Source organism: Rhamphochromis longiceps, linkage group LG2 (genome assembly GCF_057381845.1).
Source record: "Rhamphochromis longiceps isolate RC_006_pf linkage group LG2, R_longiceps_female_GT1.1, whole genome shotgun sequence".
Lineage (NCBI taxonomy): Eukaryota > Metazoa > Chordata > Actinopteri > Cichliformes > Cichlidae > Rhamphochromis > Rhamphochromis longiceps.
Genome location: NC_140558.1, coordinates 4,128,992 through 4,151,619, shown reverse-complemented (window position 1 = coordinate 4,151,619; position 22,628 = coordinate 4,128,992). Strand labels below are relative to the sequence as shown.

Here is a 22,628-nt window from a genome sequence, read left to right as displayed (position 1 = left end):
GCAATACTGTGCACCTACCCTTGTCTGCCAGAAGGATGATAATGTTGTTGCCATCACTAAGTGATGTGAGTGCCTTCCTCTCCATGGTGATGTTGGATGCTGGGGCCTTTGCATTGCTGAGACAGGCCGAAACTTTCGTCCGTAGTTGCTCTGCTTCCACTTCTGCAATATTGTTGTTACGAATTGCTGTTTTTGTGGCTATGATCAGCTTCACTAGCGGGATTTGTCTCAGTGTGACAGCAAAATTCAGCCATTTAGCAAGGATGCTTTTCTCTCTTTGGTCCACCCCAAAACTGGTCGACCCCAAGGCTCGGGTCCCCCGACACAAACAGAGTAACATAGTGTACGCTGTTAAGTGCCAGGAGGATTGCCAGGATTTATACATCGGGGAAACCAAACAACCTCTGGCGAAGCGGATGGCACAACACAGAAGAGCCACCTCGTCAGGCCAGGACTCTGCAGTCTATTCACACCTGCAGGCCAGTGGACACTCTTTCAAGGATGAGGATGTAACATCCTGGACAGGGAGGAACGCTGGTTTGAGCGTGGAGTCAAGGAGGCCATTTACATGAAAAGGGAAAGACCATCTCTGAATCAAGGAGGGGGCCTAAGGGTACATCTTTCGCCATCTTACAATGCTGTGATTGCAGCCATTCACCAACTCTCTGTGAATGGTACTCATGGCCATTGATCAGTGGTCTTTGATCAGTAGGTTTTGGTCAGTGGTTGTTGATCAATGGTTTTGAGAATTTGCATAATTAAGAATAAGGAATTGACCTCCCAGCCCATTGTTCCTTCAGTGGGCTCGCTTCAGTCATTATGCAAATGTACTGTTTATAAGATTGGGGAAACCTGCAGTCAGCTGAGACTGAAGAAGTCACTTGGATGAGTGATGAAACATTTCTCCCACAAAACGCTACGTCCAGATGACCAGAATCAACTTTTTGGAGTAATAGTAGTTGTTTTTTTTTTTACTTTTAAAGTAATCAAGGGTCACTTTTATGAATCGTCTAGTATAGATGCAGCGAGAGACCAGGAAAACGCATGTAAACAAGCAAAAAATTCAAAGTAATCTGTAGGGATATTAAAGACAGATTACTTTTGGTCCAGTGGGTTCAAAGATTATCCAAAATAATGTAGATATAAAATCTAAATCTACTAATATCAGCTAACATCAGTCAGAAAAGCATCTCAGTAAGAAAAAACCTGCTACCTGAATTAAATTTTCTTAGTGAATTAATAAACCAGCTTCCACCAAATGGTGGCAGCAGTGCAAAGAGAATAAAAGACTCGTGTGTAAGATGTTACCAAAAGAAAATTCAGACATCATATAAATTCTCATGGTTTTAGTTTAGCCCAAAATAAACGAAGCAACGTTTTCTTTTAATATAGCCTCTTTACTGCAAAATCACAAAATAGTAGTTTTTCTCTTGACATACGATTGACCTGTATTGTCAGCCATATTTTGTGTTTTGGTGAAGATTTTTCGTCTTCCTGTATTGATGATGTTGTGTTTATCAATAATAAAAACTTATATCATGAATTATAATGTAAAATCTTGGATACAATTTTCCATAATTGCCTTTTTCTGGTAATATTTAGCCACTTCTTTTGGCCCAATAGAGCAACTAAGCAAAAAGTGATGTCTTGGAGCTTTTCTCTTTGTAACATGGCTGAAAATTTTGGACAGGAAATCTATTCTAGAATTTTACTTGTGTTGTGATAACTGCTCGTGTCATGTATGTTCATTGGAGATAATGAGATAATTTTAATTTTGGAAAGACATTTAAAGACTAACATTATTACAGACCAATCAGATTGTTTTAAAATGGTTACCTCCCATCTCATTGTCCCCTCCCATCTCATTGTCCCCTCCCATTTGATAAAACCACATTAAGATTAATCATCTTGCAGTGAAATCTAATTTTAACTGAGGTCTGAACCAGAAAATGTTGATCATATTGTGCATAGCTCTTTTACTCACAGCTGGGCGTAAGTATGCATCTGTGTTCAGTTTTCTCTGTGTTTCAGTAATTGTTAACTTTTACACTTGGATAAATGTAAAGGATTGACTTTATTTTTCAGGATGCATGGATGACCAAAGCTTTGTAACAAAAAATGTTCATCTTGGAGAAGATGTGACTCTGACGTGTAGTCGCCGGTCTAACTTGTCAGGATTACTTTTTTGGATGCGAGTTGTTGCTGGAAATCTGCCTGAAGTCTTAGGGGCGGCCTACACTTTTGATCAGGGCACTGTTAACAAAACTCCTCGTATTACAACAAAGCAGGAAACAGGAACATTTGTCCTCCATATAATTCAAACACAGCTCAATGACACTGCCTTCTATTACTGTGAAGAAGTGATTGAACTCAAAACGACAAAGTGGAATATTACTTTCCTAAGAGTCAAAGGTAAATGACACAATATTCTCCTTATTGATGCTCAACTTTGAATTTATTTTGATTTACACATTTATTAACTACCTCTCATTGTACGGTTTATGCCATAGCTGCCCTTAATTAACAGTACTTACTAGTTAATACTAGTTATTAGAAAAATGATTTTTCATGTTTCTCTGTTGAAAAATGCACCAGCATGCAGAAGCATGTTTATAATAAAATATCAATATTATACTTGAATTCTTAAAAGTACTGTTTAGCAAAAAAGCTGAAAATATAGTAAAGTACTTTACTATATTTTATTAAGATACCAAATCTTATTTACTTGCATTCCTGAACAGAAGTCAGCTTAAATGAGTGTATAACAACATGAATTCAGTTTGCTGTTTGTCTAATAACTAACAATATAACTTTTGCCTTTAAACAAGTTTGTGGCTGATTGACACATTTTTCTGTTTTCTTGTTTTCATGATGGGTGGTAAAATACTTTTGTTAAGAATCATACATAAGTTTAAGGGACAGTTGGTGGCATAAGTTTAGCTTTATTCATGACTGTGAAAAATAAAAATTCTTGCAGTGGTTTTAAATGAATTGTACATACTTTGTTTTATTTTCCAGGACCAGAACCTGACATCCCCGTTGTCATTCAAGAGCTGCCATCAGCTCCGATATATCAAGGAGACTCAGTGACTCTACAGTGTTCGGTCCTCTCTGACCTGCAGAAGAATACATGTCCAGAGGATGTGTACTGGTTCAGAGCAGGAATGGATGAAACACATCCCAGTGTGATTTACGTTTATAGAAGCAGTGGTGATGAATGTGAGAGGCAGTCTGATGTTCATTCTCCTCGAAAATGTGTCTACAAGTTCTCAAAGAACAATATCAGCTCTTCTGATTCTGGAAACTATTATTGTGCTGTGGCAACATGTGGACATATCATTTTTGGTAATGGAGCAAAATTGAATATTAAAGGTAACAACCTTTATGTAATATATTCATCTTCAGATTATTTCTAGTTTTCAGGAGGCACATTTAAGGAAATGTTCTCATAGCGATTAACCTTTCATGTTTGATCCTTTTGTTTTTCAGACAACATTAGGTCATTTGGTGATTCTCGGGTGGTCAACACGGTTGTGTTTCTTTTGTGTGCTGCTTTGGCAATAAGTTTGATGGTTATAGTCTTACTGAGTTATGTAATCAAGAACAAGAAATATAATTGTTCGAATGGTAATGAATTTCCTATTATATTTATCTATATTTAATTTTGAGTATATTATGAAATTCATTGCATCTGTACTTATTATTTTTTGGGTAATTTATTCCAGCTGCTGCTGCAGTGGAAACACATTCTACCATGACCACAGGCAACCAACAACATCATCAGGTAGGCTGCTTTAAATCTAAATTGTTGCACTGGAACATTTATGTTTTTTTTATTTAATCAAGTTGTCACATTATTTCAACAGGTAACTGAAGAGCCCTTAGTTTATTCTGTGCCTAATTTTACAAAGAAGAAAATCAGACGAAATCCAAGGAGTGGTGAAAAATCTGTCGATGGACAGAGCATCTATGCAGATGTCAGAGTTTTAGGGTATGAGTAGATACATTTGCAGTTAAGGTCCTACTCAATACATTTTATGTACTGATGGCCTTTAATGTGAGAGAAATTTTGTAATAGAGTGTATTTTCCCAAGAGACATGAAACAGTCAAGTATACATTTAGGCCTAATATTTATATTAACCTATTAACTCGATCGTATATTTGGGCCCTCTTTTGGGATTTTGTTTGTTTGTAGTTTATTGGAGTTGAAATGTCTTTTTAGTATAAAAACCACTTTTTAAAATGGTTGACTTTTTGGTATAACCAAGTATAAAATACAATAATTAATACATGCAATCGCAGCAGTGTAAGGTGGTGAAAGAGGTCCCCCTGCTTGACTCATCGATGGTCATTCCTTTCTAAAACAAATGGCCTCTTTGACTATAGGGTTTTTCTTACTGAGATGCTAACTAGCAAGCATTATAATTTCCATCAGTTTTTTGGGCACTTAACCTCGTACACTACATCGCTTTATTTGTGCTATAGAACCCAATCATTGGGATAAATGAGTATTTGGCACGGTGTGTTTTGGGGTTTGAGAGTAAAATGTATTTCAGCTATACAATACTTCTGACACACAAGGATAGATGACAGATACAACAGAGGGAGAATAAATTAGTACATAAATATTTTTTTAATTTTCCAAAGCGGTTACTGCCAATGGTTATTGCTAGTACAGATCATTATGCAGCTGTACTGAATACTGCTATATGGTTAGGGAAACCTGCAGCCAGTCGAAACTAATTAAGCTTTTTGTTGTTGTTGTTAGCAGTAAATTTTATTTTGGACATGGAAAAAACTGTTTATATAGATTTATAGAACTGATTATTTATGTTATTAACAATAGAACAATTTTATTTACGCTTGAGCTCAGCTGGCAAGTGGTTTTTTTCTTAATTTGGTGATTTTTTTAAAGCAATAATAATGAAATAATCTTTCGTTGCTGTTGTTTGCATTTGTCAAAATACGTTTTTATTGTTACTTGAAACCTGGCACAAAAAAAATATTACGTAATGAATTAGCTAAGGGCTATTGCATTGTGTTTATCCTGATTTTTTTAAGCTTTTGAGAATGTTTTAATAAATTTTTTCATTAGTTCACTATTTTTGTCTCTATGCACTGCAAATTATCTGGTGCTTGCCATGATTTAAAATCCTATTTTTAGACAGGCCAGATTATTTGCCTTGTTTTAAAAAAGATTTACTTGTTTCTAAGTCTGGATTTTAGATAATAAACTTAAATTGAGAATAACCATATAATTGTGTCTATATTAGTACAGAAATCCAGAAATGGGAAGAATAACTCTTAAAATAGCCTACATTAGGTCTCTCACCAGATGTCTCTCAAAATATCACTTGTTTCAAGATAGAGTGACAAACTCAATTTGCTTGATTTAGGAAATTCACACAAGGCACCTGTTGAAAATATGATTTATTCAAAATCATGTCTGACTTCAAAGTTGTACATATAAAGGAAAAAAATTAACCACAATTTATGATACAAATCACATTTCAAAGACAGCTGTTTGTCACAGCATGCCAGCATTATGTGGTACAACATTGACATTGGTTTAGGGAACATTTAATGACTGTCAACTGATATCATCACAAACTACACTAAGCCAATACTTGGTGCAACCCTAATCTTAAGGGTGATTTCTATGGGAAATAATATCAGAAAGACTGTATTTGATTGGCACAAACACACTGTCCCTAAAACTAATAGAAAAGTATGAAGTATAATCAATGAGCTCATGGGCTAATTCTGTAGCTTGAGCAACAATGGGCACAGTTACTTCATATGCCAATAAGTCTTCATTTAAATTCAAAGTTTCATAGCGTTGGTACTCAAAAGCAATAAAAGATGAGTCAATCAAAAAGATATCCTTTATCAGTCCAAACACAGGGAAAGTGCCATCCACGTCTGCAATAATCATGGACTTCCCAGCAATGTATTTATTGCCATTTAGAACATACCATTTCACTGAGACAACAGACTGCATGACATCTATTCCAAAAAATTCTTTAATTTTTTTCCTAACATATTCATTATTTTTAGCTGATACTGGCCCGGATTCCTTTTCTTTCGCAAAAATAGGATGTTCAGTGCCTATTTCATTTTGACAACACTCAAGAAATTGATTGTGGTTTGCAAGGGATTTACAAACATTTTTAAAATTTAACTTAGAAGCCCACTGTTTAAAATAGGAGTGCTTTGCCTCAAAGCGCATGCACATACTCCTTATTAAAGGTCCAAGGGATAAGATTTGACTGGGAAGATGCAACATATAATGTTGCTTAGGTATTATATTGGCTTCGGGAAAAAGTTGCTTGAACTGATACAGGTGTTCTTCAATCATACTTCTCAGTTGCAATACAGTTTGTAAAGAAATAATGGGAGCAAGAACTATTTGAATTATCATAATTAACTTTCTAATAAATACAACATACTCACTCTCCACACCATACAAAAGAAAAAGTAATATTTTTAAAAGAATTAGCATCTGTCCACAAGACTGTTTCAATTTGTTGTCGTTAGCCGCTAAAGTGCCAAAGCTAATAGGACATGGTTTATCCCGTATTTCAAGAGGTGAGTAAGGAAAATTTTGAATGTCTGAATTAAACTTGTCTAATTCCAATTGTCCTGAGAGAATTAGGTGTTTTAATACAAATTTAACTTCCATTGATGCAACACCTTCAAAAATAACATGCATTATGTCCTGTGGAGTTTGTTTGATCAGGTCAAATGCAGGAACATCAACTAGTCTGCTTCTTCTATTGATTCCATAAGTAGTTTTGAGGGACGCTTTCAATAAATCTGTGCTTGCTTTATCTATTTCAAAACACGGCCTGATATGTTTCTCCAGAGTTCTGTGAACAAACTTCTTCTCCTCAAAAACACTTTGCATATCATCAAAGTTGCATTCACAGTGTCTACATTTGCTATAAGCAAAACCAATCCCTTCTTTAAAGCCAGCAATCTCATGCTGGGCTAGCGTGTCTCCGCAAATGGCTATAACAGCACCAAACAATTCAATTTCACCATTTGACATTTCAATCCTTACACCATTGTAAAGCAGTGATAGATCTTGAAGTATTCTTTTCAGTACAACATCAATACCCCACTGAGAAATGTCATTTGCTTTAGCAATAGCAAGAAGTCGTATTGCAGCTAACTTTGACCTAAATTTTGGATCAATATTTCCTAAAGTATAATAAAACATGACCAATTTGTTTGCAGAAGCATGGGACCCTAAGGGGTTACATATTTCAATTTCATCTGTGTACAGTATTAATTGCAATGCATTTGGCCTCTGAGAAAACAAGGGGTGAGATGTAAAGAGGGACCCGTCTCTAAAATCATAGAAGAATCCCTCTCTGCTTCTTTGTGGTGCAGTGTTCAACATGGTAAAGATTCTCTCATTAGTCATTAACTGCTTTAGACTTTCAATTAATGGTACATAGTAAAAACTTTTGTTCCTTAAAGACATGACCCTTGAAAGACCTTGCTTTACCCAACATATCTTCTGGGATACTACTACTTCCTCTGCGTTGACTGGACAGAACATTTCCCCTATGGCTCTACTCTGTCCATATGCAATGGTGGAGAAAGGATCCATGAATTTATCAAATGTAGCCAAAGCCTCATCTTGAAGCTGAGTGGTTCCCTCGGCATTATCTTCAAACACTGTCTTCATTCTTTCCTTGAGCGTATCCAAAAGAACAGCCTGATACTGTTGCACTCCTGAGATGATATGTTTGACCGTTCTCTGTGAAAACATTTGAAATAAAAGTAACTTATTCTGCATTTATATAAAATAATAATAATTCTGAATTCCATTATGAACAAGTAAGACATTGATTGCCTTATGTAATGTATTGATCCATTAAGACTATAACATACCTGTGATAAGTGGCACTGTTCTTGAACACAGATAGCAAAAGCTGCAGCAGATCTGGTAATATCATGTCTGGTAAAGGATGTTGTAGCAACAGCTTCTTCCTTTAGAGCAGAAAAACAAAGTTACTCCAAATTCCTGGCCAATTATAGAAATTCTTACATAACAGGTATAATCAGTTACACCTAATGATTGGTCCATTAAAAAACAAAGTGCATGACAGTGACTAGTGTTACAGTTGTGAATATTCAATATAATATAAGATAATATAATATTCATTCTTTGGAATAAAGAAAAAAAATGGAAAAGAAATCAAAGACAAAGAAACAATAAAAAAGGGGTTGTCCATTTTTTTGATGAGGCTAGGGATTGGATTCATGAGAATGAGATTTTATCTTTTTAAATAATGAATTTTTGTTTGCACTTAGATATTAGTTTCTTTACATGTTTGTTGTATTTATTAAATTATTTATGTATTTTTAAATCACGTAATTTAGATTTGCACTTAGAATTTATGTTAGTATTAGTATATGGATATATTTTATTGTATGCATTTATTAATTTATTTAATTTTCAAGAAAATCATTCTTATCCATGTTTTGGCAGTATTTCTGGCCAACAGATTTTTTTTACAGTGCTTCCAAATACTCTGTGTCTTACCTGAAACCGTATTCACCACTTATAATTCCTACGAGATACCCAAATTGCTGCCACATTGAAAGATTTAAGCGCGCTGAGAGTGTCTTTGATGCAAACTTCACCAGGAGACATGCCAGCCGCAGAGTGTGTGCCTTCTCCGGCTGCAGCATAGCCTGTACTATCTACACTGAACTGCTATTCTGTTTATTTATTTTTTATTTCATCCTGCAGGATGAAATTGTGATTTAAAATCCAACCATAGTGGAAATCGCTTGTAACAGTTTGAAGAACAATATCTAGCGGTATAATATCGCGAGATCTCGTTAAATTTCTCTTGACTAAAAATGGAGAAAATGATTAAAAGTAATATAGGACCAAATACGAGGAGTTAGACATAGCTAAATTTGTCATCAGAAGCCGCACTACATTTTATTTAGTTTAACACTTACCGTGATCGGGCTGTCAACAACCTGAGGCTCCTGCACTTCAGCCAAAGATCCACCAGTTGATATTTCCACGGTGCTGGTTGTTGTTGCAGTACTACAGTTGGCAAAGACTGAAACACCAACATTTTCCGATCCTAAAGAGTGGGATGTTGGGGGGATCCTCCATCCTCTTGGTGGGCTTCCATTCGTCAAATACAGAGGGTGCGTCCGTTTAATGTGGCGAAAGAATGAGTTAAAAACTCTGAAATCTTGTTCACAGCCATCTATTCCACAGTAAACCCAAAAATCCTGCCTTCGACCATGAGCTGCATTTATGTGGCTAAGGAGCACCTTCAGAGTTAAAGAAACAAAGATAAAACAGATCATACATCTCCAGAGCGCCATGGTGAACTGTTTTCGCGCTGTAGCCATACAGCATACTTTACCGCTCTCCACTGAAGGCCACAGATGAGAGTGTGGGACCATGGGAAAGGTAGGCAATTTTTAAAATATATGTATCCTTAATTATCCAATTTTTCAGGTTTAAATTACATCAGTTATATTTATTTTTAGGCAATAAGTGTTTAAGACTGAATTTATATTTTTCTTTTCTTTTTTTTTTACTTAAAAAAATTAAATATAAATAATTTTCTGCATGCGCATTCTCAGTTCCTGTCGTGACGTTACTTTCACGCGGGACAAACTCTTTTCCCCTGCTTTGTTAACCATCAGGACCGTTAGGAAGATCAAAATTATTTATCTAAACAAAGTGAACAGTAATTTAAGGTTGGTAACATTAAGTTGATTTGAAAAATACTATGGTACAACGGTGTTATTAAGATAAAGTCGTGTTTTGTGAGGGCTGCTGCTAGTTAGCAATCTAGCTAATGTGTTAACTTTAGCTAAATGATCTTATTTAAGCCGTAGGATATTTCCAGGCACTGTGAGTGGAGGCTTTGGAACGAACTAGAGAACTGCTGTCACGGCATGGACAAGTTTGACGATGCCATACTGTCTGTGTTGCAAGGTAAGTCTTATTTTTCAGTTATTTTGGTACGTTAGCTAAGCAGCCTTAGCATCTGTTAGCATCATTTCTGAAACTTGGAGCTAGGATTGCACTCTACTCTGACCTTTATCCACATTATAGCCTTGAGCTGTCTTTGCCTAAATAGACTTGGAACATCATTCTTGAAGACACCCAAAAATAGTTTTATTGCATTCCCAAATATTTGATAAACTGTTTTAAGTTTGACATTTTATCCTGTTAATATTACTTATTGCTAAAATACATTTATTGACAAAAAATGACCTCGACATGTAATAAGCCACGCCCAGGAAAAGAGAAATAAATATCACTTTTGAAGTTGTTTTTCTCTTTTACAGCTGCGAATATTGATGAGGAAACTTTGAGAAGCTTTACCCAGGATGACCTAAAGGATCTTTTTCCGGGCCATGAAAATTTCTTCCGTAGAAAGAAGATTTGGGATTTTATCAGCCAAAAGGTAAATACACATTATACCACTAAGAAGATGATTACTGTCCATATTGTCTAGCATTAATTTGCCTAATTGTGTATTTTTGTTTATATCCCACAACTGTTATAGTTTAAGAGTACTGACCAAGATGCCAACACTTTCCATCGAAGCGAGAGTAACCCCTTCGGCTTTGATGTGTCACAATGTCAGCCTCAAACTTCCACTCCCATTTCCTACACTGCTGACAAAAAAATGAAAATGCCAGACCCACCAGAGTATGTGGTGTATACAGATTCAGAGTTGGACATGGTGCGCAGTCAGTACTTTGCATTGCTCCACAGTGGAAAGGAAAAGGACTGCAGGATGTCGAAGGAGCTATGTTGCAGACTTGTAAGGAACACCGTCACCAGCATGGTTGCAATCCTCCGTGCTAGTCCCATGGGGAAAGAAGTAAGACACCCCTCCAAACTCGAAATGAGAGCAATGTCACAGAAGATTGTCGACTATTACCCCATGTTACGTGATGCTGACACACACATGCCATACGTAAGTCATTCTTTACCCACTACAATATCTAAAATTGAGTGAGATAATAAAAGGATGTACAAATATATATTATTTTACCACAGCTGACCATCTACACCAAACTGTACAAACGACTCCAAAATATGAAGTCTCCAAGGAAGAGGCAGGGCTCCATGCCACAACGAGGCAGGCCCAGGAAGACTCTTTTCAGCTCAGATGACACAGACAATGGGACTGAAGGTGACCTAAGTGGTGAAGCAAGTGGTTCAAGTGACTATACCACACTTCTTGAGAGCAATGATGACCTCAGCGAGGATAACTCAAATGCAGGTGTGTACTTTGGTCTGCTGTACTAATGACTTTTGGACATCTAAAACTTCAAAGAGACCACCTGCCCTCAGTTTTCTGTTCAGAGTGCATCACAAGATTTATACAGTGTTGAGTATTTTCCTTAACTTTCTAGCTATTCCCTGTTATTACATTCTGTTCATCTTCTGTTTTTTCCTCAGAGAAAGAATCCCAATTGCCGCTACCCTCCACTGTACCAACTACGTCAAACAATACTACGCTGGCTTTACCACTATTATCCAAGTCAGCCTCATGCTCTGCACCCAGGGCTGATATAGGTCCTTCAACTGCACCTCCAGATGATGTTGTTGGTAAGTCCACCATCACCCTTGTCTACCTCTCAGTCTGACTGTGGTTCCTCTTACAGCTCTTTCCAAAATATGGTTGCAGCAATGAACCCCGTTCTAAGTGTTTATTCCAAAAATCATAGTGGTTTGGCATTAACTCGAGTTGGTGTGTAAAATCAACATATGATAGATCCCTCATTCCAGTTTGCCAGTTAGCCATAGTAAGTATTTTAACACTTTGTGTTGTAATGGGTGTTACTCAGTGCTGATTATTTACACATGTAAATCCTCATGCTGGTCACATCTATCATGCCTTATCACAGTGTTTCTGTCATAGATCAAATTACCTAAAAGATTTTTATCCATCAGCTCATAATCACTGTTCACACTGATGTGAACGATATACACAGTAAACAACCTTTACCTTATTTTCACCACAGTTTTATTCACGGGCATCTTAAACTGTCGTTTTAATATTTGATTCTGTTCAAACTAACAATTAACATAAATCCATGATCATTATAAGAAAAGGACACAAAGGGAAATGATCAGGACATATAGGGTCAGTTCATTACTCAAACATATTTAACCTAAACATTAATTCTCATAAATATTATACTTAAAAACAACCATGCAACCTTACTAGAAATGACTGATTAGAAAAATCTGAATTTAGTCTAGTTACACCATGTCTTACAATTGCTCTTTGCTTTCCCTAGCAGACCATGACAGCCTGAAGATGCAGGCAAGACATTACAAAACCTTGAGCAACATGTACAGGAAACCCAATGCAAAACCCAACCAAAGTGACGTCGCTCAAATTTTGGACCTGGAGTTTGAGGCCAGACGAGCTTTTATTGACGCAGATGTTACAAGGGAAGAAGACAGGCCTAGAAAAATATTTGAAGCATACCCGTGCTTCAAAGACATACGAAATGTAAGTTCAACTACCTTCAGTTAAATTCCTTGCTTTCTCTGGATAGGTTTAGTTAGTTCTTGACTAACTGAGCACAACTTTGTCATAGGCGATGGATGAACTGCGTCGCATCATTGGTGGCTCCAACTGCAAATACATAGATCAAATGAAGGGTCGATGGGCAGAGTTTTGTTCGAAGGTGCAGTTCTATGGCATTTGGAAGAAGGTCCTGAAACCTCCTCTCCCCTTGGATGTACGTGGAGGTAAGTGGCCTTTTCATACATTAAATCCACACATCAGATATGTTCGGATTGCTTTGTTGAGATACTTTTCTCCGTTCACAGTGGATTTTACTGTCACACTCTTCAATGCACTTCCATCTCTTTTTCCTTCAAAAACTACACCACCAAAGCGGCTGGGAAGTGCCAGTGAGGCTCTCCTTCATATCCTCAAGGTGCGAACAGCTGCAATACCAGCCACTGTAACTTGTACTCCATTTACTTGTATTGTTATTATTAATATTATTATTTTGCTTTTCCTGCTTAATAAGAGTAGGTTGAAGTTCAATTCAGCAGGGATTAAATTACTCCTTATTCAGGATTTCTTAATTGTTATTCAAAACCTACTCCAGAGAGGCAGCACAGAGCAAAAGCACATTGCAGTTAGGATACAAGTAGAAGCAGTAAAATGATATATTTAAAAAGGCCTTCAAAAACTAGAATATGTAACAAAGTTAAAAGAAATAGTTTTAAAAAACAAATGAGAAAAAAAGCACAAATAGACATGATAAAAATGCTGCAAACTAGAGAAAATTCATGCTCAGAATTAATACACAGCAAAATCTCCAGTGTTAAATTAACACTTTTGACAGTGTTATATGTTTAAAAGTAACCTAGTCAGTTTTGAAGATTAACAAAGACTAACACCGAGCAGTGCTGATTTTCTAACACTGGAAAATAAATCAAAATGTTAGAAATATTCCAGTGTTAGAAAATCAGCACTGCTCAGTGTTAGCCATTGTTAATCTTCAAAACTGACTAGGTTACTTTTAAACATATAACACTGTCAAAGTGTTAATTTAACACTCAACAGTGTTGTATTTAACACTCAGAGGAGTGGACCCATATAGACACTCTCCAGTGTTAATTTAACACTGGAGATTTTGCTGTGTACATTTCCAAAATTTCATATTTATGTAAGTCAGATATTTTACATTTATTTCTTCTATTCCAACAGTAAATCAGTTGGAGCATTCTAAACTCTTGATATTGCTTTTTGTGTCTTAAGCTGTTTGGATGCACAGCAACCCTTTCATTGAAAATCTTGAAGAATTTGTCCTTTTTTTGTGCTTTTCTAGCCGGGTGAAGATGCAATGCTATACCTGGAGAAGCGGCCTCTCTCCTCCCCAGTGCTGCTTTTTGATGGAACAACCAGCATTGTTGCTGTAGGAAACATACCAGTGACCACTCTCCCCTTGGAGGATTTCTGGGAAGGAATGTTGGTGTTGATGGCATATTACTACACCTTGCACTTAACATACCCAAAATGTGTTGCAACGGTCCTCTCTGTCATACAAACTGAGGTAATAACTGATGCCATCCATGATCAAGATGCCACTAGTGCATATAAGAAAGCAATAGCTGAGTGGAAGTCGTTCTTTGAAAAATAGGTGAATACCAAGCAGGATTTTATCAGGTCATTTGCAGTTTGTTTAGTTTTGTAGTACGTTTGTACAACTTTGTTCCTAATTTGCCTAGCAATGTCCTGAGAAACGGCTGTACTTATAATGCTTTACAAATGAAAGTTGTTGTTTTTTTTTTCTTAGTGACACTTTACCTGAGGCATGTAAAGTTTTAAGTCAGTAATGCCATTATTTACAACATTGTGAGACTATGTGACTGTCACAAAAGTTTAAGGCCAAAAATGTAATTTCTTTTCTCTGTTTAGGCCTTTTAAAGGGTTGATTTAGACTTTTAGGGATTGTGCAGCAGCCCTATATTGTTTAAAAAAAGAATTTTGTTCTCATGAGAGAAATAAATGTTGACATATATCACTCCTGTCCTGGTTGTGATTTCAGTAGAAGCCAAGGAGTAGGAAAACGGTCTGTTTTAAGGTTTTTTTTTTTGCCTGGATTTAATATTGATTCAGCTCTATTTTAAGATAAGCCAACCTGAATCAAGAAACAAATTAATCATACTTCACTAATATTGAGTAGTTTTTCATAGTATTAGAACTATTTTTCTCGTTGCAGTGCATTCATTTGCTGCAAGTAAGAATTCAAAACATAAAAAAAGACTGTAATTTAGCATATTTAACTTACTTTTGGGACTTGATATAAAGTAATTTTATCTTAAATTGAGCTTTTTAAAGCTTATTTTAACCCTCTTCAATTCTCAAATGTGTTCTTTTATTTCTGGATTAAAAAATCTTATTTCAAGATTTCTTATTAAGTAAAATAAACTTGCTGCATGGACAGATAATTTCACTTGTTTTCAGTGCTTTTTGTATCAAATGTAGTATTTTTTTCCTAAATATAGACTAGCCATTTTTGCAGTGTGACTTCTTATTAACATACTCTTGTCACTTTGCTAGTTATGCTACAGTCACACTACAAAACTGTGGAATGACCAAAATTACTGTGACCACCGTGTGCAATTAACTTGAAGTCTCAATGCCTTTGAAATGGTTGCTTCAAAGATGGGTTCCAGGTCTGCCAGCATGGGTAGTCAGCTACTATCTTCAAAGGGATTTGTTGTATCAAGATAGAGATAAAATAGCAATAAAATGGAATTAGCTGCTGTATTCAGAAGTATCTGCATTCAGAAGATGGACATAACCATTATCAAATCACTCACTGGTTTATCAAATCTTGTTCTGAAGCTTTAACTTCAATTTTGACTGTTAGTATTTTCTTGTTTTTGATTTCCAGCTGTTAATCTGACTGAGAAAGTGAGGGACACGACACAATAAACTATAATAAGCAACGTGTCAATCAAAAGACAGCCAAACTCTAAAGCAAAATGACTTACTGTTCAACATTATTCTGAAGTGGAACATAATTTAAAATAAATGACAAACAGGCTGTTGTGTATACTTATATAGACATTCCTACTCCTTTTTTTCTCCATTCCTCTCCTCACATCCAACCAATCATGGAGGATGGATGCCCCACCCTAAGCATGGTTCTGCTGAAAGTTTCATCTTGTTAAAAGGGAGATTTTCTCTAGCATTGCCACCAGGTGCTTGCTCATAGGTGATAGATCTTTGGTGTTTTCTCTGTATTACTGTCAGATCTTTAATGTAAAGCAACTTGAGGCAACTGTTTTGATTTGACACTATGTTAATATATATTTTTTTTATTTATTTATTTTTTTTGCCTGTCCCGTTTGGCTCTTTTGCCATCAGAATTGTTGTCTAAAGGCAAAGAAAGATGCCCAACGGATTTACTTTACCAAATTGACCATCCCAGCCTTGCCGTAATGGTCCATTTGATTCACCTTTTATTGTTTATTTTATTTTCACTTGCTGAATACGGGACAGACTTGACTGGGGGAAAGAAGGGGAGAAAGAAAGAGGGAAAGAGAAACAGCTGAGAAGAGGGACGGGGGAGAAGGGCAAAAAACAAAAACCAACAGAACGGGCAGAAAAAAAAAGAAAAAGAAAAAAAAATGCATATATCAATCACCTGGATCACCTGCTGAGAAAGAAAAAAGAAAACAAGCAGAAGAGAACAAGAGTAATAGAATAAACAACATCACAATGATATATGGGAATATGACAGTAAATACTAAATGTTAAACATTATTGTGCAGCACATAAGATCAACAGAACACAGTGTGCTTTGAGGTAGGAGCCAAAAAGGGTGTAGTTTATGGGTGTGATCACCCGTGTGTACACCTGTGAGCATGGACGCGCTTGTTTTTTGTTTTTTAAAAGGTTCCTTCATGTAATGATCTGCTAGAGGGTGTGGGGGGGCCACAGCCCCGTCCTCCAGGGCATGAAGCAGGTATGGAGGAGATCAAAACTCCAGACATCCAGAGGCCCCCAGAACACAATAGACCAAGGAAGACCAACAGAGGGGCAGCCACGCCACTGTCCCAGAAAGAGCTGAGGAGAGTCCCAGATGAGGGCTCACTCAGCAGCCGCGGAGCAGAAGCCAGGGGGAGTTGCAGTGACGCGCCCGTGAGTGACCGAGCCCCAGGCCGAGAGGATGGGGGCACCCCACCTCCAAAGTGGCCCGAGCGAGCCCCAGGCTCCAGGCCCCGATAAGCGGCCGCCAAGGAGTGAGCCGGTGTGTACCTGGCACAAAGAACCACCAACGCACCGATGTCTGAGGGAGTCCGCCGCCGGCAGGGGAAGTGGTGGTGGGTGGAGATAGGCCTCCAAACCTTGGAGGGCCTGAGATGTCCCCAGAGAGGTGGCGTCTGACACCCAACCTGACATATAGACACAGACACACAGACACAAACATCCATTCCCACCCTCATGCTCTCATATGCACTTACTCCACACTCAACCAACGTGGAGACAGACATAAAGAGACGCTGTACACACGATCACACTCCCCAAGCGTACTCTACGAACCGGGTCTAGGTACCCTTGCCCCTGGAGGGGGGAACTGCACCCAGACCCAGGTGGTGTTACCCTTTTCCCTGCGGTGGGGAGAGGCAGACCACCCCGACTCCGCAGCAGCAGGGAGGCCCCACACTCCAGACCGCAGTCGGACGGCCAACTCCTCCTCCTAGCCCCCCCGCTCCAGCAGGTCGCAGAGAATGGGGGTGGGAGAAGACTCCAAACCTCCCTCCACCCGCTCATTGTAGTGTTGATGCATGTGTGTTCTAAGGTGCATTTAAAACCCAGGAGGGCATGGAGCTACCTGCCAGAGAGCAGCAGGTAAGCACATGGTCCCTCCTGCTAGCCCTCAATGTCTACATGTATTTAACATTGAGAGGTGGGCAACGACGCCAGGGGTGGGGTGTACACCCTGATGGTAATTTGGATTCCGTGTATCGTGCCCACCCCCAAGATCCTATATGTATGTGTAATGAGAGAGTGAGTAATGTGAATGTCTGAGTTGTGGGATAAAATTGAGGCAGAGGCAGCCAGAAGGGGACAGAGGGGGGACCAGAAGGGGACAGAGGGGGGGGGGGGGGGGGGGGGGGGGGCACTATGTTAATAGAACTGAATGGAAATTGAACTGCTGTGAGGCAGACTTCCTTCAGTAAGAAAACCGTAAGAGAAAAAAAAGTATTCTACAGCGTTAACACTTGTGGACTGGAGAAAGCTGTTAAACTATAGTCCTCAAAACAAGTGATACAGAGACTGTAAAGTTTCGGTTTACTTACAGATGCTGTATGTGTTAAGAAGGCACATTTGGTTCAACCACAGGACTAACAGTGGAGAACGCATGCAATTTTTTTTCATAAAAGGCTACTATGATCAGTACATGGGTGGGTATTTCCCTATTTCTCAGGAAATCAAAAATGAAAATCAAACGTGATACAAGTTAAAAAGAGTAACAAAACTTTACAGAACAATTGTGTAAAACCCAGTGCTCCAGAAAAAAACGATGCACTGATTTACAGTTACAAATAATGTATATGTGTATAAAAAATAAACACCTTAATACCTTTAATTGATTTTCATCAGATGCAACAAGCAAGTCATTTTAGAGTTGATATTTGAAAACAGTTAATACAGCAAATGACCTCTACCTTTTGCACAGAAGCGTTATTTAAATTGTGAATGTGAGCATACTGAGCCTTTAGCCTAATAAAGGCAACAAATTCATTACTTTATTTATCTGTAAATTTCTGCAGGATCACAACTCCTCAGAACTGTTGACTAAATATTTTACCTGTCACCTCAGCTTTTTCACTTAAGCTATATTCTCTGTTTACATAATTATTATTATGCCATATATGTTTATGAACATATTAGATTATTAAAATATTTATGCTGAAGTTTGACCTGTTTGAGCAAACCACAAAAACCTCCAAAGGCATGTTGCACAATGCAGGAAATGAAAGCAGCTACCAAGTGGCTTCTTTTGACAGTCGGGACTATCACATCAATCTTGCATCACTCACTTAAAAACCAAAGCCCACATCACAAAAAGCATCAAGATGTTGCATTTATGGATTATACTGACTCTGCTTCGTCAAGGATGTAAGTGCAATCTACCTATGTCCCATTTTAGCGTTTTGTGGAGGTTTTACCCAATTGTCATTTTTTGTAGCAAAATAATTCAATTTGCCTTCCAGTTGCAAGTAATGCATTTACGCTTTGCCTCTGGATATGCTGTTTCATAAGACTGATGATGTATATGCATGTACAGATTTTTTTTCTTCTATTTTTCTTTCCCAAATCTACAATATTATGATTCTTATCTAATTGCATTTATATAATCTACATATCTGTTGTGCTTTCCTACAGCTGCTCTACTCTCAGTGACTAAATGTCAACTTGGCAACTCAGTGACCTTCACATGTTGGTTCCCTGATTTGGAGTATAGTAACACACGAGTCAAGTGGTACAAACAGAACATTGGTGGCAGCCTTAAACTAATTACAACGTTGATGAAAGCTACTGAAAAGCCAACATTTGAACGAGGCTTTCCTCAGTCACGATTTGATGCAAACAGCACACAAGTAATGAGCATGCTGACCATTTTTTCGACTGTCCGAGAAGATGAAGCACTCTATCATTGTGCAGCCTCCACCTGGAGTAAAGATCATTGGAATGCAACCTACTTGTCTCTGAATGGTAATGATGTCTTTTCATTGTTTTGGTTTTGTTTTAACCTTCATTACATTCTTTATATGCGTTAACCCTTTGCAGCCCTTTTTCAAGTTCCATATTATTATCATTTTTTATAGAAAACACTCAGTCAAACTACACTGTTGTTCAGTTGCCAGCAGGAAGTGATCCAGTTCAGCCAGGAGACTCAGTGACTCTCCAGTGTTCGGTCATCTCTAGTTCTGGCAACAGTTCTTGTCCTGATGAACACAGTGTCCACTGGTTTGGTGCTGGATCAGATAAATCTTTGGCGAACATCATTTACACTGATGGTAAAGGATCCGATGAATGTACCAAGAAACCTGAGTCAACATCGTCTTCAAAAAGCTGTGTGTATCGACTCTCTAAGAACATCACCTCCTCAGATACTGAGACTTATTATTGTGCTCTGGTCATTTGTGGGGAAGTTATTTTTGGGAATGGAACAAAACTCAATATTAGAGGTGAGTTTGACACATGCTGATGATACTGTTGCTCTTAATTAGAAGTAAAAAAAAATGTGATTAATTTTTTTTTTCTTCTGTCAGAAACCGGCTTGGGGACCTTTGGTGGTTTATTGAAAGACAATACAATTCTTCTGCTGCTGTGTGCTGTGTTGGTCATAAGTGTGATGGCAATTGGTATTCTTATTTATATCATCAAGCATAACAAGTGTGACTGCAATGGTAATATTACTTATGTCATATATCACAATTACTGTCACAAATGCTAATTTAATATTACTTTTTATAAATTTATTTTTATTCTTTTCTAGCTTCTAATTCCCTGCAAGAAAGTATTGAAAAACGAAACGTGAAGGTAAGGTAAACTCATCAAAAATAAGTAATTATTCTTTGTTATAACACTGACCGTTTCATTTCCCCCCACATTTCTCCAGAGAGAAAAGGACACATGCATTTACTCTGCTGTCATATTTACAACGATAAAAACTGACAGTGCTAGAAAAAGAAATACAAAAGCATTGGAGCGAGAAAGGATCTATGCAGCCGTCAAGGCTTTTGGAATGGATTAACCGACACTGGAAGTAATTGCCATCAGCTAATTATTAATGTTTTAGGTAAATGTTCTTATGAATGTGGCTCGACTCATCATTGCCCTTGATGCATCCATCACTCCATGTTTGTGTTTTGTAATATACAAAGTCACTGCATCCAGAAAATAATGTAATTGTGAACCCACTTATAAATCTTGATTCATTATTTTGATGGTTTCTTGAAACTTGTAATTGAGGTTTGTGACCACTAACCACAAGACATTCATTTAGGATGAATGACAGTCATAGTCGACGATGAACAATCCACTGGGTACTACCCGTTGTAACAGACCGGTTGCAAGTGCCTTCTGAGGGTTGATGGCAGTTTGTGGTAAAATAATTCCCATTTGTGCTCACAGTAAAAATTGAGATTTTGCAACATGTTGGCTGCAGCTCTGAGGCAAAACCTTTACATTGAGAGGTGAAACTTCTCCATTTACAGTATGTATCACACTTTTTCAAGTTTTTCTGTCACTTGGCTAGTAGCTAGCAAGTGTTTGCAGATAAATGGAAAAAACTAGAGACAACTGTGCTAGGAACCAAAGCAATCATAACGAGGTTTTTTGTTGCAGCACTTTGTCTTTCTTCATCTGTTCTCATTCTGATACTTTTTGTCACATTTATTTTGCCTAGAAATCATCTGACTTACAAGTGGCAAATTTAACATGTGATTAAAGTCCCAGTTTGGTATTTTGGTTGTTTTTATTGTTAATTGTACAAAACCAAGTTATGTTGCTGATTCATCAGGCTGAACAGGAAAATGTACCAAATGAAACGAAACTTACAGGTCTGTTGCATCATCTGGCTGCTATAAGAACATTAAACTACACATAGGAAGCTTTGATAGTATGTGTGTAGGTAAAATAAAGGTTAAAAGTTAATGTCACTTTTTCCAAATTGTTTTTGATAAGGTTGTACTAATGTTATATTTGGCCAGAAGTGTGAGGTGTGAATTTTAATTAACTCTAATATAGTATATTACGGGTCAGGAGCATTACAGCCTGTAGATGGCACTAAAAGGACTATAACCATGTAACATCATAAAACACACAAAAACAGCTCACCCAAAATATGACGAAGCAGCCGCAGCCATCAGTTGTTGATATGCACATTAATGCTTGCTACATGACAGACCTCAATCACTTCATTGATCGTCCACAGTTACACAAAAAAATGCAATACTGATATAGTACTGAGTTGCTGAGTGAAATGATGTTATTACTTCTGCTGTAGTGTAAGGTCAAGTTGTATTTAGCCATTTATAGGAATGCATTTTAGGTTGTACAATTAATTTTACAAAAGCCACTTTATTATAAGCTAACACAGCATTAACAGCATAAAAATGTGTAATGTAATGTTTTCAACAACTCACATGCTGAAATTTGTCGTAGGATTAACTTCAAATATAATAAACATTAACAACCAAATATTTGATTAAAAATAACCACCATAAAGAAATATAGGCTGTCTTTTCCTTGCAAATCCTGCTCTGCCTACTAAGATGTTTGAGACAATGCGTGATTATATGGTCTCACAGCAGAGTACACACACTCCTGTGGTGACTCTTTCATCTTGTTCTTCTTCACTCGATTTCTTGAGGAGAAATTCAGTGCTACATAGTTTACTGCGTCTGACTCACCATCCTGTGAATAACAATTATGTAGTTTTTATTTTAGTAAAACAAAACAAAAACAAGGCTTCTGTCAACATACTTGTCAGCCTGGCTGAAGAAAACATTTACATTGACTATGGCAGATAAAATTAACTAAATATGATGCAGTGATTATTATGAGACGACATATGATTGAAGAAAGGAGAAAAAAATTATTGCGCTTTAGCTAAGGCCTCCATCACTCAGCCTGAGAGACCAGTCAGCGAACCTAAGGCAAACTTCGATCACTAGGGTACTTCCCCGACTGTTCAGCGAGGTAAAAGTGGTGTCAAAGCTAGTGCCTCACCACAAACCTCCTTGTGATTGCTTTGGTTGCCATCTTTGGTTACTTACTAAATTACTGCCTTATTGTTGCAGTCAACATGCTTTAGAAAGCGCAACTTTCATGCAAATTGTGTGCTGACCAAAGCAATAGAGATTGAAAATGTGACATCATTCAGGGGTAAAACCGCAAAGGATTCTGGGAACTCGTGGCAAGAGGTACTAGCGCACGCAGGCTTTCAATTGAAATTACATTACACAGCGATACAAAGAAACATAAAAAATGGCAAGAAGCTGTTGTATTATTAACTGCAATAGCCGGTCGCATGACAGCCACGGGAAGTCGACGGG

At 37.5% G+C, this 22,628-nt stretch overlaps 3 protein-coding genes and 1 long non-coding RNA gene across 4 annotated transcripts; 3 read left to right on the top strand and 1 right to left on the bottom strand.

Moving 5' to 3' along the window:
- Positions 1 to 2,090: 2,090 nt before the first annotated feature.
- LOC146676822 (uncharacterized) lies at positions 2,091 to 4,001 on the top strand. Its single transcript, XM_085415196.1, has 5 exons — positions 2,091 to 2,412; positions 3,019 to 3,372; positions 3,490 to 3,627; positions 3,726 to 3,784; positions 3,867 to 4,001. The coding sequence occupies exons 1-5, from the start codon at positions 2,091 to 2,093 to the stop codon at positions 3,999 to 4,001; spliced, it is 1,008 nt and encodes a 335-aa protein (XP_085271322.1).
- A 3,596-nt stretch (positions 4,002 to 7,597) lies between these two features.
- Positions 7,598 to 9,268, bottom strand: LOC146676821 (uncharacterized). The gene is made up of 3 exons (XR_014912902.1): positions 8,987 to 9,268; positions 7,904 to 8,002; positions 7,598 to 7,769 (listed from the first exon to the last, which is right to left on the bottom strand). It is a non-coding gene; the product is annotated as an uncharacterized LOC146676821 (long non-coding RNA).
- A 349-nt stretch (positions 9,269 to 9,617) lies between these two features.
- On the top strand, positions 9,618 to 14,559 carry LOC146676820 (uncharacterized). Its single transcript, XM_085415189.1, has 10 exons — positions 9,618 to 9,748; positions 9,901 to 9,989; positions 10,346 to 10,464; positions 10,567 to 10,983; positions 11,067 to 11,292; positions 11,472 to 11,621; positions 12,317 to 12,534; positions 12,623 to 12,776; positions 12,858 to 12,967; positions 13,871 to 14,559. The coding sequence occupies exons 1-10, from the start codon at positions 9,618 to 9,620 to the stop codon at positions 14,180 to 14,182; spliced, it is 1,926 nt and encodes a 641-aa protein (XP_085271315.1). The 3' UTR covers positions 14,183 to 14,559.
- A 4,029-nt stretch (positions 14,560 to 18,588) lies between these two features.
- On the top strand, positions 18,589 to 20,482 carry LOC146676819 (uncharacterized). The gene is made up of 6 exons (XM_085415183.1): positions 18,589 to 18,681; positions 18,949 to 19,278; positions 19,392 to 19,754; positions 19,839 to 19,976; positions 20,066 to 20,109; positions 20,189 to 20,482. Exons 1-6 carry the CDS (start codon positions 18,639 to 18,641, stop codon positions 20,321 to 20,323), a joined length of 1,053 nt encoding a protein of 350 aa, XP_085271309.1. The 5' UTR covers positions 18,589 to 18,638; the 3' UTR covers positions 20,324 to 20,482.
- The last annotated feature ends 2,146 nt before the right edge of the window (positions 20,483 to 22,628 follow it).

What these genes read in the sequence shown, in the direction of transcription:
- LOC146676822 (XM_085415196.1), top strand. Translation starts at nt 2,091, where the DNA reads ATGGATGACCAAAGCTTTGTAACAAAAAATGTTCATCTTGGAGAAGAT. An exon ending in AGCAAAATTGAATATTAAAG is followed by an intron (nt 3,373 to 3,489) that starts GTAACAACCTTT and finishes TTTGTTTTTCAG; the next exon opens with ACAACATTAGGTCATTTGGT. An exon ending in GAAATATAATTGTTCGAATG is followed by an intron (nt 3,628 to 3,725) that starts GTAATGAATTTC and finishes AATTTATTCCAG; the next exon opens with CTGCTGCTGCAGTGGAAACA.
- LOC146676819 (XM_085415183.1), top strand. Translation starts at nt 18,639, where the DNA reads ATGTTGCATTTATGGATTATACTGACTCTGCTTCGTCAAGGAT. An exon ending in GACTCTGCTTCGTCAAGGAT is followed by an intron (nt 18,682 to 18,948) that starts GTAAGTGCAATC and finishes GCTTTCCTACAG; the next exon opens with CTGCTCTACTCTCAGTGACT. An exon ending in AACCTACTTGTCTCTGAATG is followed by an intron (nt 19,279 to 19,391) that starts GTAATGATGTCT and finishes CATTTTTTATAG; the next exon opens with AAAACACTCAGTCAAACTAC.
- LOC146676820 (XM_085415189.1), top strand. Translation starts at nt 9,618, where the DNA reads ATGCGCATTCTCAGTTCCTGTCGTGACGTTACTTTCACGCGGGACAAA. An exon ending in CATACTGTCTGTGTTGCAAG is followed by an intron (nt 9,990 to 10,345) that starts GTAAGTCTTATT and finishes TCTCTTTTACAG; the next exon opens with CTGCGAATATTGATGAGGAA. An exon ending in GCTTCAAAGACATACGAAAT is followed by an intron (nt 12,535 to 12,622) that starts GTAAGTTCAACT and finishes ACTTTGTCATAG; the next exon opens with GCGATGGATGAACTGCGTCG.